At 36.3% G+C, this 13,815-nt stretch overlaps 2 protein-coding genes and 1 non-coding gene across 3 annotated transcripts; 1 reads left to right on the top strand and 2 right to left on the bottom strand.

Moving 5' to 3' along the window:
- Nucleotides 1-8,909: 8,909 nt before the first annotated feature.
- LOC104114014 (transcription repressor MYB6-like) lies at nt 8,910-10,165 on the top strand. The gene is made up of 2 exons (XM_009624352.2): nt 8,910-9,175; nt 9,652-10,165. Exons 1-2 carry the CDS (start codon nt 8,910-8,912, stop codon nt 10,163-10,165), a joined length of 780 nt encoding a protein of 259 aa, XP_009622647.2.
- Nucleotides 10,166-11,409: 1,244 nt separating this feature from the next.
- Nucleotides 11,410-13,336, bottom strand: LOC104114010 (transcription factor MYB41-like). Its single transcript, XM_070192181.1, has 2 exons — nt 12,976-13,336; nt 11,410-12,432 (listed from the first exon to the last, which is right to left on the bottom strand). The coding sequence occupies exons 1-2, from the start codon at nt 13,245-13,247 to the stop codon at nt 11,661-11,663; spliced, it is 1,044 nt and encodes a 347-aa protein (XP_070048282.1). The 5' UTR covers nt 13,248-13,336; the 3' UTR covers nt 11,410-11,660.
- On the bottom strand, nt 11,855-11,961 carry LOC117280966 (U6 spliceosomal RNA). Its single transcript, XR_004511556.1, has one exon. It is a non-coding gene; the product is annotated as a U6 spliceosomal RNA (small nuclear RNA).
- Nucleotides 13,337-13,815: the final 479 nt, after the last annotated feature.

Raw genomic sequence — 13,815 nt, forward strand, 5'->3', positions numbered from 1 at the left:
AACATCATCAAAATCATGAATCGCGCCTCGAATCAAACTTATAAATTTTCAAATTTCCAAATTCTATATCTTGTGCCAAAATGTATCAAATCAATCCGAAATGACTTCGAGTTTCACACACGAGTCGTAAAAGACATCATGAAGCTATTCCAAGGCTCAGAACCCCAAACGGACATCGATAACATCAAAATCCACTTCAAACCGAACTTAAGAAATTCTTAAACCTTCAAAATGCCAACCTTCCATAATAAGTACTGAAATGCTCCCGGATGATCCGATACTCAACCCGAACACATGCCTAAGTCAGAAATCATTATACGAACCTCTTGGAACCTTCAAATCCCGATTCTGAGGCCTTTTACTCAAAAGTCAAATCTTAGCCAATTCTTCCAACTTAAGGCTTCTGAAATTAGAATTTTCTTTCCAAATCAAATCCAAACTTCCCGAAGTTCAATTACGATCACATGTACAAATCATAATACCTGAAGTGAAGCTATTCAAGACCTCAAATTGCCGAACGACGCTCAAGATCTCAAAATGACCGGTCGGGTCGTTACATTCTCCCCCATTTAAACATACGTTCGTTGTCGAACGTTCTAAGGACTGCTCCGGAGTTTTCCAAGATCACTGTTTAACACCTCGTGCACCTACCCATGCCACCACAATCTAGTTGGACATATGAACTCAAGTCAGACTAAAGATCCTCCTTTTTATTCAGTTAATAAGCCTTAGAACCAAATTTCAACCTTCGAATTCCTCTACAAGACCTGTTTCTAACATACGGACACCGTACCAATCACCACACATTGTACCAAAACACGATCGTACACCTTTTTCCGAATTCACACCATGCACCGCATAATTCACATGCCCATAATACATCCTCCGACCACAACAGCTGAAACCAACCTCATGAATCTGATGCCCGTAATACGCCTCATATCATATGTGAGCCCTGTTCCAATTCTCGCAATACTGCCACAACGAAAGAGACGTGTAGAAACTCATAACCACCTGTGGAATCAATAATTCATGGAGTCTCTCCTCCTGACAAGAACCATTACCTTATCCTGAACTGAATAATGATATTTTCTCTTTAATGTACCTTATATAAATCTGATTGCACTAATTTTAGGTCTAATAATCTCGTCTTACCTAGTACAAGATGCACAGGCAATAAGCTATCTCAAACACTACCGGAATCTCATATGCCGCCAACAATGCGCCAACAAGCTACAAACTCGAATGCGATATATAAGGAAAAATAAACTCTGAAAATGACCTACCCAGCCCGCGTAACAAATAAGGCGGTCGAACAGATGCTATGAACCCTTCTCAGAGAAAGGGAAACAAAATGCACAAGAATAGATATAGGGGACCGTACTCAGAATCTCACTGTTGTGGCATGCAACCTGATCATCACATGATACAGTTGCGGCGTGCAACCCGATCCCAACGTGATACCATTGCGGCGTGCAACCCGATCCAAACAACGTACCTGTGGCGGCGTACCATCGGATCCACATATAACAATAAATAAGGACATACCCATCAAGCCATAATGCTTATACCTACGGAATACCGAATATCGTCCACAAGCACGCCAAGTACAAAAATACAACTCTAGGGAGACGGATAACACAATACACCACAAACCCAAGCACAACTAAGGCGCGATAAATGACCTACATTTCGAGAGCCATCCTGCTCATATAACACCACAAGCTACACGGGACCTCAACACATGGGCGAATAATCAAGTCGTCTCAATCTAGAACAACTCCCACAATTCACAACCAAGGGAATAGAGCGCCTTCCAGTCATAAAATCTCACATTAACGATAGTACCATAATCTCTATACTTGGTTCCAATTATAACCATCAAGTGACTAACATGTCACACTTATACAAATTTACCCGTGGAATACGCTCCCACAACCCTCCGCACCAGGTGACAAAGTATGCACATCCATACCACCAACTGTACTAATTCTATAAGGCAAACCCCAATCCGCAATTCGATACACAATGCCTCTTCCACAAAACACCATTCTCAAGTGACACTAAAGAAAATGCCAACTTACTCTCAACATCAGGATTCTCCCATGCCCATCCGAGCTCGTGACATTCTTGACAACACCGAACCACAACCTTGATCCTCGACTTTCAAATTCCCATGCCGCTAACTGCACATATCATGCCGCTACGCGAGAATACCAGAATTCATCATAACCCCTGAATTATCAGGAGAATAAACACTTCATTGACTAGAAACCTTTCACTCAACTCATTTCAGAAGGACCAATGCAACACGCAACTGGATTCCCCATACCGCAGAAAATAAAAAAACTCAAGTCATTATCTAAACTACCATGACTCTTCCGGAATCCATTTACACAACAAGGCCATTCGAATCAAATACTTCCCAAATCAATCAAGTTATGGTGGCTGCCAAGCCCGCACGTACAACTACAAACCACATGTATAATTTCACACGCCAAAAGAACTGATCATTGCCACAATCATGCTGGTTCAACCATTACTAACCGACCCAACTTCTTTCAATTTACTCTAGACTTGCCTCAGAAATAATAATAGCTCCATTCAAACATACGAACCCAATCCACACTCATCCCGAGTGACCCGAATCACGAGACCACATCATCTCAATACCCATGAACAATCTCGTACCCTTCTCAAGCACACAATAGCATCTTCAACTGGTACACCCATTTTGAAAGACCTGATCTTGAACATAACCAAACTCCAATGCTCTGTAAGCACATGAACACCCTCTCAAAGAAGCAATCGGCTGAATTCCTTTCCTTGTACATCACATCCACAAAACATAAACTCTGAGTCTTCCCAAAACCTGCACATAAATCGATAAGGAGGAATATGGTAGACATTTATCAATTTCTCTGCTCATATTACCCCTGATGTTTCCTTTTCTTAGTCACAAATAATCCACCAATGCACCGATAACTAGAAGTTGCACAAGCCGACAATCACGCGATCCAATCGTAGACAGTGGGGCTCCCCCACTTAACTTTAAGCTACCACCACATAATGTAGAGCCCACAAAGATTCCTCCTTCTCAATTACCATGATCTCGCACCGTTAACCAGCCAAATTTCTTGAAGTTTTTTATTAAGCTTTTCATGAGCATTCTGAATTATCAGCCACGGCCGCATATTTAACCTTCTGTCGGGTAGTAAGTAGAACTCCTCGTAGAAACTTTATCAAAGTCACTCAACCGCTAACCTGCTCGTAGGAGATAACCCAACTATGGAATTCCTTACCGACATCTTCCAACGACGCTGCACTGGGTACAACTACCACGTAATAAGTAAATTTTCCTGAGCCCATGCTCGCCTACCGGCTGTATAAGTCTGTTCCTTCCCCAATGATATCAACTGAAAGTTCAACAACACCTTCCAAACTCAAAGGCATGTTGCATCCGAAACGATGATCAAATCTTCACACACCTCTTTATTTCAAGCAAACTCTTTTTTCTCATATCCAATCCTACTCCGTACAGTAACCACCATTCCAATTATAATCTGTGGACCTAGCCACTTTCCACCATGCCTCCCAAATCGCTCAAATCTTCCTCAAGGTACGTGGCTATCCTACCATAGAATCCCTATGCTACTCTTTCACTCCCACTTCGGTCAAACCATATCCTTTAAGCAACTTCTCGACCTTCGCTTCTCATACTTGACCTGCTAGTAATTTATCTGTCGTGAGAAACCTTCCGCCATATCCTTCCTCATACTTCGTTGCCCAAATGTTGCCTCAAATCAAATCCATACATGTAGCACCGGAACTAATGAATTGCTATTAACTCTAAACCTCCTAGAAGATCATCTTTCTCGAGCCATCAATATTAGAATCACCAATTCGATTCGGAACTGCTACATACTGTTATCTCTGACAACTGCGTCTTAGGCACCATTTCACAACACCCTGCCCCGAGGGAAAAAATCAAAGAAGACTATAATACCGGCAGACCTTAATGCGTTCCAACAAGGACGGCGACACTGCATCATAATAAAAATTCCACCACGCTCGAGAATACCGAGTCTCGTTACTCCATCAACCAAAGTCTGAACATCCATAGTCTGATTGCCTTTCCTCTGCTAGAATTAAATGCTGAACTTCTACATCATGTGCTAAGAAATCCTCATTTCGAGTCATTTACTGACACGATCCATAAATAAGCACTTTACCATTACACCAACACGGGGCGGTAACAACTCATGAACATCATAGCAACATGTGCATAGCCTCAAAACCATAGGAAATACAAATACTAAACGGAAATGGCAGAACACCCTTCAGCAAGGTGAAGATTATAGCCTGCCCAAACATACATGGAAAAATATCATGCAACACGTCTACAGTACCAATACAACTCTTGGATGTCCAATTGACAACAAGCGGTTCACGTCGCATAAGATTGAGTAGGAAGGAAATAAAGGCACAAGCACCAATGGAATCAAACCGCACGATGAGGAAATCAAGATGGGAAGTGCTCCTAACAGCTATGTAGCCTCTCGAAGATAAGTACAGACGTCTCCGTACCGATCTGCAAGATACTACTAGACTTGCTCATGACTCGTGAGACCTACGTGAACCTAACGCTCTGATACCAAGCTGTCACGATCCAAAATCCAGTATAGATCGTGATGGCGCCTAACACCGTTGTCAGGCAAGCCAACAGTGATTGATCAATTTAATTACTCATTTTAGTACTTTGAAATCATATTTTTTATTAATTAAATAGTATAAAATAAAATTTACAGGGTAAATAATAATATTTACATGAGCTACAATAATGAACAACCCGTAGGAATCACAAGTGCATGAGCATCAACCAAGAAATATAAAAAAATTTAAGATTTGTCTGGAATACAAATTAGACATGAGAATATAAATAACTCTGATGGAGACTCTGCAGGCTGCGGATCGTAACATGAATTGCAGCTCACGGTAAATTCCCTGTAATAGCCGCGCTTCTGTGCCCAAAAGACCAGCAGACATATATGTACCTGCACAAAAAATGCAGTAAGTATAGCATGAGTACGTAAATCAATGCGTACCCAGTAAGTATCTAGCCTAACCCCATAGAAGTAGTGACGAAGGGTCGACATCAACACTTACTAGTGATCCAATAAGACAGATACAGTAGAAGTAAACAAATATGAGTCAAAGAAAATAAACGGAATAACAAGTATAAATACGTGGTAAAATTCTCCTCACAGCAATAACTCAAACTCTCAACTAGTAGTTACCTCTTCATTCGGAATATATATAATGGACCTCACCAGATAGGTCGCCACAGTTCAAAATAGAAAAACTCACAGATATATTGCCTTCTTATCAATTATTACGCATGATTTCATAAGAGTATTTTATAGAAATGTCGAGGCGTACGGCCTGATCCATCATAATATTTCTGAACCATAGATACATCTATTATGTTGCCGAGGCGAACAGCCCGCTCCCATGAGAGTGTGATACAAAATCTTGCCAAGGCGTACATCCCGATCCATAATAATGTGCGCATTGCCGAGGGTTGAACGATATGAACCATAGATATATTTATCCTGCCGAGGCGAATTGCCTGATCCCATTAGAATAAGAAGCTTTGATGGGTCCTTGACCCCACTCACGAACAGACGTGTGAGTTATAAATCTTTAGGAAACCTTTCGATGAGAACGCATAGCGCGGGAGAAATTCATAAGAGGAGTATAATTATTTCGCGACTAATCATGAAGCTCGTCTAATCTCTGCAATAGCAAGTATATCACTCTACACAAGTCTAGTCTCAAGTTGCAACATAAAATAAAGGAATTTAATAGGCAAGAGACAACTCAAATAGTATATTTATAGCATGGCAGGAACCTAAGTCTACGGGGACATATAATGAATCTAGCTACGTACGAACTCTCGTCACCTTGTACGTACGTAGCCCCCGCAACAAGTTGCACATAACAAATACTTCACCTAGGGGTAGTTTCCCCCTCACATAGTTAGACAGGAAACTTACCTCGCTCCGAAGTTTCATAACCGGCTCCAAAGCCTATCTAACACCTCAAACCGATGCATGTCTCTTAAAAACTAGTCAAACAATGTGCAAGCCAATCAAAATATACCCCAACACGTATAATTTAACAACTTATAATGACTCTCCACTTCGTTCAAAAGCCAACAGTCAACCCTTGGGCCCATGCGTCTGGATTTTGGAAATATTTGAAGATAAACTTTACCTATAACACCATGAACTCAAATATATAATTTATTCCTAATTTCGTGTTCAAATTCCAAAAATACCAAATTCTAAATTTTCTACCAAAAATCCCAAATTTTTACTAATTTCCATGTTTAAATCCATATACAAACTATGTATTTAACTTGTAATAGGTGGGAGTCACTTACCTTGCGTTACTTGATGTAAATATCCCCTTGAAGCTCTTCAAAATCGCCCCAACCAAGTGAAAATGGAAGAAAATGGGCCCACTTCAATTCTTAAAAAACCACATTGCCCAGCGACCTCTCGCACTTGTGGCCACTTGACCATTTATGCGGTTCCGCAGGTGAGGCCAAAATACTGCTTCTACGGCCCCCCTTCAGCCCCCCCCGCCTTCACATCTACGGAGTCGCACCTGCGACCAAGAATCCGCTTCTGCGGTCTCACAGATATGGCACAATCCTCGCACATGCACCTCCAGCATGCCTCACTCTATATCGTTTCTACGACCCCTGGGCCCTTCTGCGGTCACACATATACGGAAATTCCTTCGCACCTGCGGCCTCTTCTCAGCTCCCTTCTAGCCGCTTCTGCGGTCTACTGCCTCGCTTCTATGAGGCCGCTTCTGCGATGAAGCTTCCGCAGAAGCGGTTGCACCAGCAACCAGAACCCTCCAGCTTTTCCCTTAAGTTCAAATTCGATCCGTTAACCATCCGAAATCCACCTGAGGCCCCCGGGACCTTGACCAAATATACCAACACGTCCCAAAATACAATATGAACTTAATCAAAGCCTTAAACCACGTCAATAATCATCAAAATCATGAATCGCGCCTTGAATCAAACTTATAAATTTTTAAATTTTCAAATTCTATATCTTATGCCGAAACGTATCAAATCAATCCGGAATGACTTCAAATTTCACACACGAGTCAAAAATGACATCACGAATCTATTCCAAAGTTCGGATGTCGATAATATCAAAATTCACTTCAAACCAAATTTAAAAAATTCTTAAACCTTCAAAATTCCAACCTTCCATAATAAGTACCGAAATGCTCTCGGGTGTTTCGATACTCAATCCAAACACACACACAAGTCCGAAATTATCATACGAACCTATTGCGACCTTCAAATCCTGATTCCAAGGTCTTTTACTCAAAAGTCAAATCTTAGCCAATTCTTCCAACTTAAGGCTTCCGAAATTAGAATTTTCTTTCCAAATCAACTCCGAACTTCCCAAAGTTCAATTCTCACCATACGTACAAGTCATAATACCTGAAGTGACGCTACTCAAGGCCTCAAACCGCCGAACGATGCGCTAGAGCTCAAAACGACCGGTCGGGTCGTTATACCCCGGTTTCACGTGTCACTCTGTCATTCGAGTATTTAATGTAAAACGTTTTTACCCTATACAGTTACCCATTAGTCCTTTTGTTTCTATTTATGTGATGTAATTTAATTAGGCATGACATTTCAGAAAGAAAAAAAAAAAGACTTAGAAGCTTAAAGGCCAAAATATTTGTGTAATTGAATTTTAGTGGCTTTAAAAGCTTCTCATTAAGGGTAAAGTGGTAAAAGGAAGCTTAAAGTTAAATTATTTTCAAATAGAGAAATATATCATTTTTTTGGAAAGGACTAATAAGGAAAGTATGTCACATATATTGGAACTAGAGAGTATATTGTATTGTATTGTTACTTTAAATATAATTTTTTTATTTTAATTTTATTGTATTATATTGTTAAATTTATTGTTAAGCAATAATGAAAAGAGTCATTTTATGTAACAACCGATTTATTGTGGTCGTAACGTTAAATCTTAGCTTGGACTTTCATTAGATACTAATGACATTGGTTTCATTATTTGAAATAAAAACTATAGTAATTTGGATAAAATTCTTTTAATAGAGAAAATCAAAACTAAAAAATTGAGGTCGATTGAATCATCAATTATAGTTGAACCGACTAATAAATTTTACTAAAAACTTGGGTGGGGGTGACGACGTTTTATGCAGGTTTATCATTTCATTTGTGATGGAAATTTTGTGCTACGTACATTTGTATACATTAGAAAACACAAACCAGTTTGACGATAAGAAATAAATCAAAATATTTAATGGAGTAAACTAAATGAAGTTAGCACCTTCAAGGCTGCAACTTTTTAGGAAGCCAAAGCAGATAAAAAAAACAAGAAGATTATATTAGGGTAAAATATAAAATTGGTCTGTGGTCTGAAATTAATTGAATATATATATATTATGCCGGCTATTATTTTTTAGAAGGGATAAAAATATACATTTCTCTTTATATATTATATACATTGATAGTCTAAACAAATTACACTGTCAATTCAATTGAATGTTTCTATAACAAATTATTATTTTATTTTTCAGGTTATCGTAAAGTACGTGTTGCTAATTGCTATAGTTCAACTTAATCAACTTAAGGTCGTAAAACATTTATATATCAAACTTTTTAAAGATGTTGCTTCCCTGCTGCTTCCCTGCCCATGCAAAATAACATAAATACCAGCACAATATCCATCTTTTTAAAGCTTTCCTTCTAAATATTATCTCTCTCTTGTCTACTATTATTTTCCAACGATTAGAAATTCTCATCATCGGGTTCCTCGAGATAGAGTTCGTTTTGTAAGATGGGAAGATTTATGTCCAGCAACAATATTAGAAGCTTGAATAAAGGTGCATGGACAAAAGAAGAAGATGAAATACTAATGAATTATGTGCAAATTCATGGTGTAGGAAAATGGAATATTTTGTGTAAGAAAGCAGGGCTTAATAGGTGTGGAAAAAGTTGCAGATTAAGGTGGATTAATTACTTAAGACCTGATATTAAACGCGGAAATTTCTCACTAGAAGAAGATAATCTCATTATCAATCTCCATTCATCTCTTGGGAACAAGTATGTAAACTTTTTCTCTATCAATAACTCATTTTCTTCTTCTTTTTATTCCATTTTCACAACTTTTCGCGTTTGATCACTGAAATTACTGATTATAAGAGTTATGACGTTACAAAACTATTCTAAGTGACGATCAAGTTATTAAACTATATTCAGTATAACAGTAAAGTCTTAGCTTTATCCAGTACAATAATTATCTGTGGTAGTTTTTGTCATTATTCTATGTAAAGCTCGATGACTTTATTATTATAATGGACAAAGTTTCAGTTAGTACTTTAATATGACAAACATAACGTTTCTGTTACTTTGTTCTAGCACAATTGGTAAAGTTTAGTGATTTTACTATTATACTGAGTAAATTTTAATTAATTTTAACGTGAATAATTTTTTGACTTGAATGTTATAGGAGATAAATTTCAGTTACCATACATTAATTGACTGTGCCTATTGAATATTTTCACTTTTATTATTTGCAGGTGGTCCAAAATAGCTTCCCAACTTCCAGGAAGGACTGATAATGAGATCAAGAATCATTGGAATACTAAGCTAAGTAAGAAACTTAATCTATTAGGAATTGATCCAAAAACCCACAAACCAATTCCTAATTTCTGCCTAATTAATCCTCTTCAAGTTTCTCCTACTTTAAACATGGATAATTCTACTAATCCATGGACCAATCTTCTTGATTTTACTCAATTAGCAAGATTACAACAATTGCAGTTTCAAACTATATTACAGACCATTAATAATATTACTTCATTTCCAAGTAATCTTTTTATGCCAAATAATTATCCTATTCAAGATGATATGAATAGATATTATAACTATAATAATTTCATTCCAGATAATTCAGAGACTTGTTTTCAAGGTGGATTAATTAGCCCTGAAATTCTTAATTTCAATAGCATTAATCCTCAAACCTCAACTCCTAATTACCAATTAGCAAGTTTACCTTACCTTAACACTAGCCCTATGTGTTCATTTCAATAACTTAGGGTAAGGTTTCTGATTATATCGGGTGCATGCTTTCTCCGATCAGCACAGATATCGAATAACTCTGCCAGTCAAATTTATGTAGATGGGACTTTTTCTTTTCTTTATTTTTTATTTTGCTTGTCTTTTGTTTTCCGCGTCTTGATTGTAACTCCACTTAGTTCAGTGTGCAATATATATCTTGTGAAAATCAATTCTCTATCGTTAATCAATTATGTACTCCAAACCGTTCCAATTTATGAGGTGTTGGTTGACTGTATACAAAGTTTAAAAAAAATATTTAAAACTTGTGATCTAGAACAAGCCATAAATATTTGTGTGAATATAAATTATCTCATTAATTAAGGATAAAACGAATAATAATATGATCAATGAATTTTGAAGCTAGATGTATAAGTCGCATGAATTGCTTTTACGTCAAGTATATGAAGCTATTAACTGCTCCAAAGAATAAGAGACCAAATAATGAACAAACGAGATTAAACTAAAACAAGACAAAATCCTATAGATGGTCAAAACAAGTAAAGGAAATTAATCAGTCAGTTGTTGCTTCAAACAAGTTACTACTGCATATTCAAGAATGAAAGGGACAGTGCTGACTTTATATAGTTTATTTAGTTCAGGGCCGAGCTACAATATTAAGTATCAGTAGCTTTTAATTAGATCTTGTATTTGTATTAGAAAATTTATTAAATATAAATATTTAATACGAACTCAATAACTAAAATTAGCAATATATTTGACGGAAAATTAAGAATCCATATACTTTAAATTTTGGCTCCGCCGTTAAGGGAATTAAGGTCCTTGCATGTATCCTCCGCAGCAACAAAGTCGAGCCCTACTCTCTTTTTATTTCCAACTTAATTAAGTATGCATCATTTACACGAATAAATAAAGAGTTGAATTTGTATACCCTGATCTTGTGAAAAATTTTACACTATTAGGTAACCAAAAGATATATATACATGTAACCCCTCAATAAAAAGTAGGATTTGTAGTGAAATAATTAAGGCAAATTACATGTTACAATAAATAAAGTAGCCTGATAGTTATTTACATGAATAAGGAATAAAAAGAGTTTAACTTGTATACACAATCTTAAGAAAAATTTTACACTATTAGGTAATCCAAAATATATCTACATGTAACCCTCCATACAAAGCGGAATCTGAAATAAGGCAAGCTACTTGTTACAATAGGTAAGGTAACCTGAAAGTTGTAAAAATTATTTACACCGTCAATGGATATTAGTTCAACTTTATTTTTACAAATAGTTAGAGAAAATGTGATGAAAATAGCAAAAACAAAAAACAGCTCCAACATAGACGGCAACATAATATTGATGGATAGATTTCCAACAATTACAGATCAAAATAATACTCTCCACACAAAAGAAAAAGAAAAAAAGTTTTAACAACATTGTACAGAAAAAAGAGAGGAAAGGAAGCCAAAATATCAAGACATTTAGGCATGTCTAGACATGAAAAGAAAATCATTGGAAAATAGTATTCCAAAAGGTATTGATTTCTTCATCATCCTGAGGTATTTCCCATGCAGCCATATCATCATCTAGCTCTGAAAATGTGGGAATAAAATTTTGATTTAAGTTGCAATTAGAAGCTCTAATTGCAAGTCCTTCAGCTTGATTTTCATTTGAATTCAATTCATTAGCTTGACATAATTCTGAGAAATTTGAACCATTTCTCGATTTTTGCATGTTGTCATTGTACAGGGACGGCGATGCTATTCTTCTTTGTATCGTTCTAATTTTATCGGATACTCCTGAAGGGACTTCCGAAGAATTTGAAATAGAAGAATCGTAATTGGGAAGTGAATTAGTATTATCCAAACAAGGAATTGTTGTGATGTAATTTGCTAGAGATGAATCCAAGAATTGGGGTTGATCACCCTCATATCTAAGGCTTTCAAATAATGGAGGATTTGGATTGCTTAAAAAATTGTCTTGAATTGATGAAAATAAGTTTGAATTTATAGCTAAAAGAGGGCTTTGTAAAAGTTGTTGGATTTTGGCTAATAAAGTAAAATGTGCTTGTAATCTAAGGGAAGATGCTAAAGAAACAAAATAGTTGGAAGTAGAGGTAAATTGATGAGAAAATTTTAGAAGGGAATCGAAATCAGATATTGGTTTGTGTGTTTTGGGGTCAATTCCCAATTTGAGAAGCTTTTTCTTTAAATGTGTGTTATAGAAGTTCTTGATTTCATTATCAGTTCTTCCCGGAAGATGATTTGCAATTCTTGACCACCTACAAATAATAACCACAATATAGAAATTAGAGTTTAACTCTACATGGCCTTGGAGCAACGATCAAGTTGTCTCTGTATGACCTATAAGTCACGGGTTCAAATCGTGAAATCAGTCACCGATACTTGCATCAGGGTAGAATGCCTACATCGCCCCCCTAAGGGTGTGCATGGGTTGCCCTCTTTTTTAGTTTAACTCTATATAATGATTATGTAAATTTCTTTTACACTGTCTTATCATCTAAAACAATTGTAGTGTGCAGATAACTATTCATAATAAGTACGAGTGATTAACATGAAAAAGCCATAAAAAAGAATTCAGAACATGAAACTATTCGATGGATTTTCCCTTCAAAAAGTAACTAAATTTATCAAAATATTTCTTTGTTGAAAAAGTGTAATATTATCATGTAAATATTTTTTGCACCGTCGTATCATTTAAAATATAATTATAATATACAGGTAATTATTCATAATAATTGAGATTATTTTTCTTTTATGAATTGGATTTCAGATAGAAAGAAGAAGAATATTGTGACACTTACTTATTTCCAAGAACAGAATGGAGATTAATGATGATTTCTTCTTCTTCATCTGAAAATCCTCCTCTCTTAATATCAGGCCTAAGATAATTATTCCATCTTAATCTGCAACTCTTTCCACATCTCTTTAAACCTGCTTTTTTTGGGATTAATTGCCAATTTGTGTGACCATTTTTCTTTATATAATCAATCAGTTTCTCATCTTCATCTTCTGTCCATGGCCCTTTCTTTAAATCATCATCATCATCTAATTTGCAACAAGGATACCTTCCCATATTTAATTTTAATGAAGAAAACAAAAATTAGGAAAAATGAAAGATAACATTTAGGAGAAGTTTTTGGGATATCAAGCAAGGTAAGTATAGTGATGGCTTTTATAACTGCATGGAAAATATATATAATAATGTTCCAAATTAGTTTAAAATCACAAGGTCAAAGTATTTCTTGATATTATTATCCAAAGAGAGAGCTTCAAGCAACACGGCAAGTAATGGAAAATAAGTCATTTAGAGACCTTTTTGACATTTTTCAACAGAAGGGTGGATTATAGTGTTCATGAATATTTAATATGAAATAATTAAAATAAGAAGTAGGTAGTTTCAAGTTTATAAAAAGGGCAGCCCGATAAATAAGGTATTCCGTGTGCACGCATGGTCCGGAAAAAAATCACACCCCAAGGGTGTGATGTAGACAGTCTATTATACCCCTAATGCGAGCATTAATGATTGCTAATTAATTCGTCCACAACTCGAATATGTGACCTATAAATCACACTGACAGTTCCGGGTTTATGTATAGTAATGTAGGTGATATATATCTTCGTCACCATTTCTCGAAAATGTG

This window comes from Nicotiana tomentosiformis, chromosome 12 (genome assembly GCF_000390325.3).
Source record: "Nicotiana tomentosiformis chromosome 12, ASM39032v3, whole genome shotgun sequence".
In the NCBI taxonomy this organism is placed as follows: domain Eukaryota; kingdom Viridiplantae; phylum Streptophyta; class Magnoliopsida; order Solanales; family Solanaceae; genus Nicotiana; species Nicotiana tomentosiformis.

Coding starts and splice junctions, on each gene's coding strand:
- LOC104114014 (XM_009624352.2), top strand. CDS start 8,910: ATGGGAAGATTTATGTCCAGCAACAATATTAGAAGCTTGAATAAAGGT. Junction 9,176..9,651: donor CATTCATCTCTTGGGAACAA/GTATGTAAACTT, acceptor TATTATTTGCAG/GTGGTCCAAAATAGCTTCCC.
- LOC104114010 (XM_070192181.1), bottom strand. CDS start 13,247: ATGGGAAGGTATCCTTGTTGCAAATTAGATGATGATGATGATTTAAAG. Junction 12,433..12,975: donor CATTCTGTTCTTGGAAATAA/GTAAGTGTCACA, acceptor TATTATTTGTAG/GTGGTCAAGAATTGCAAATC.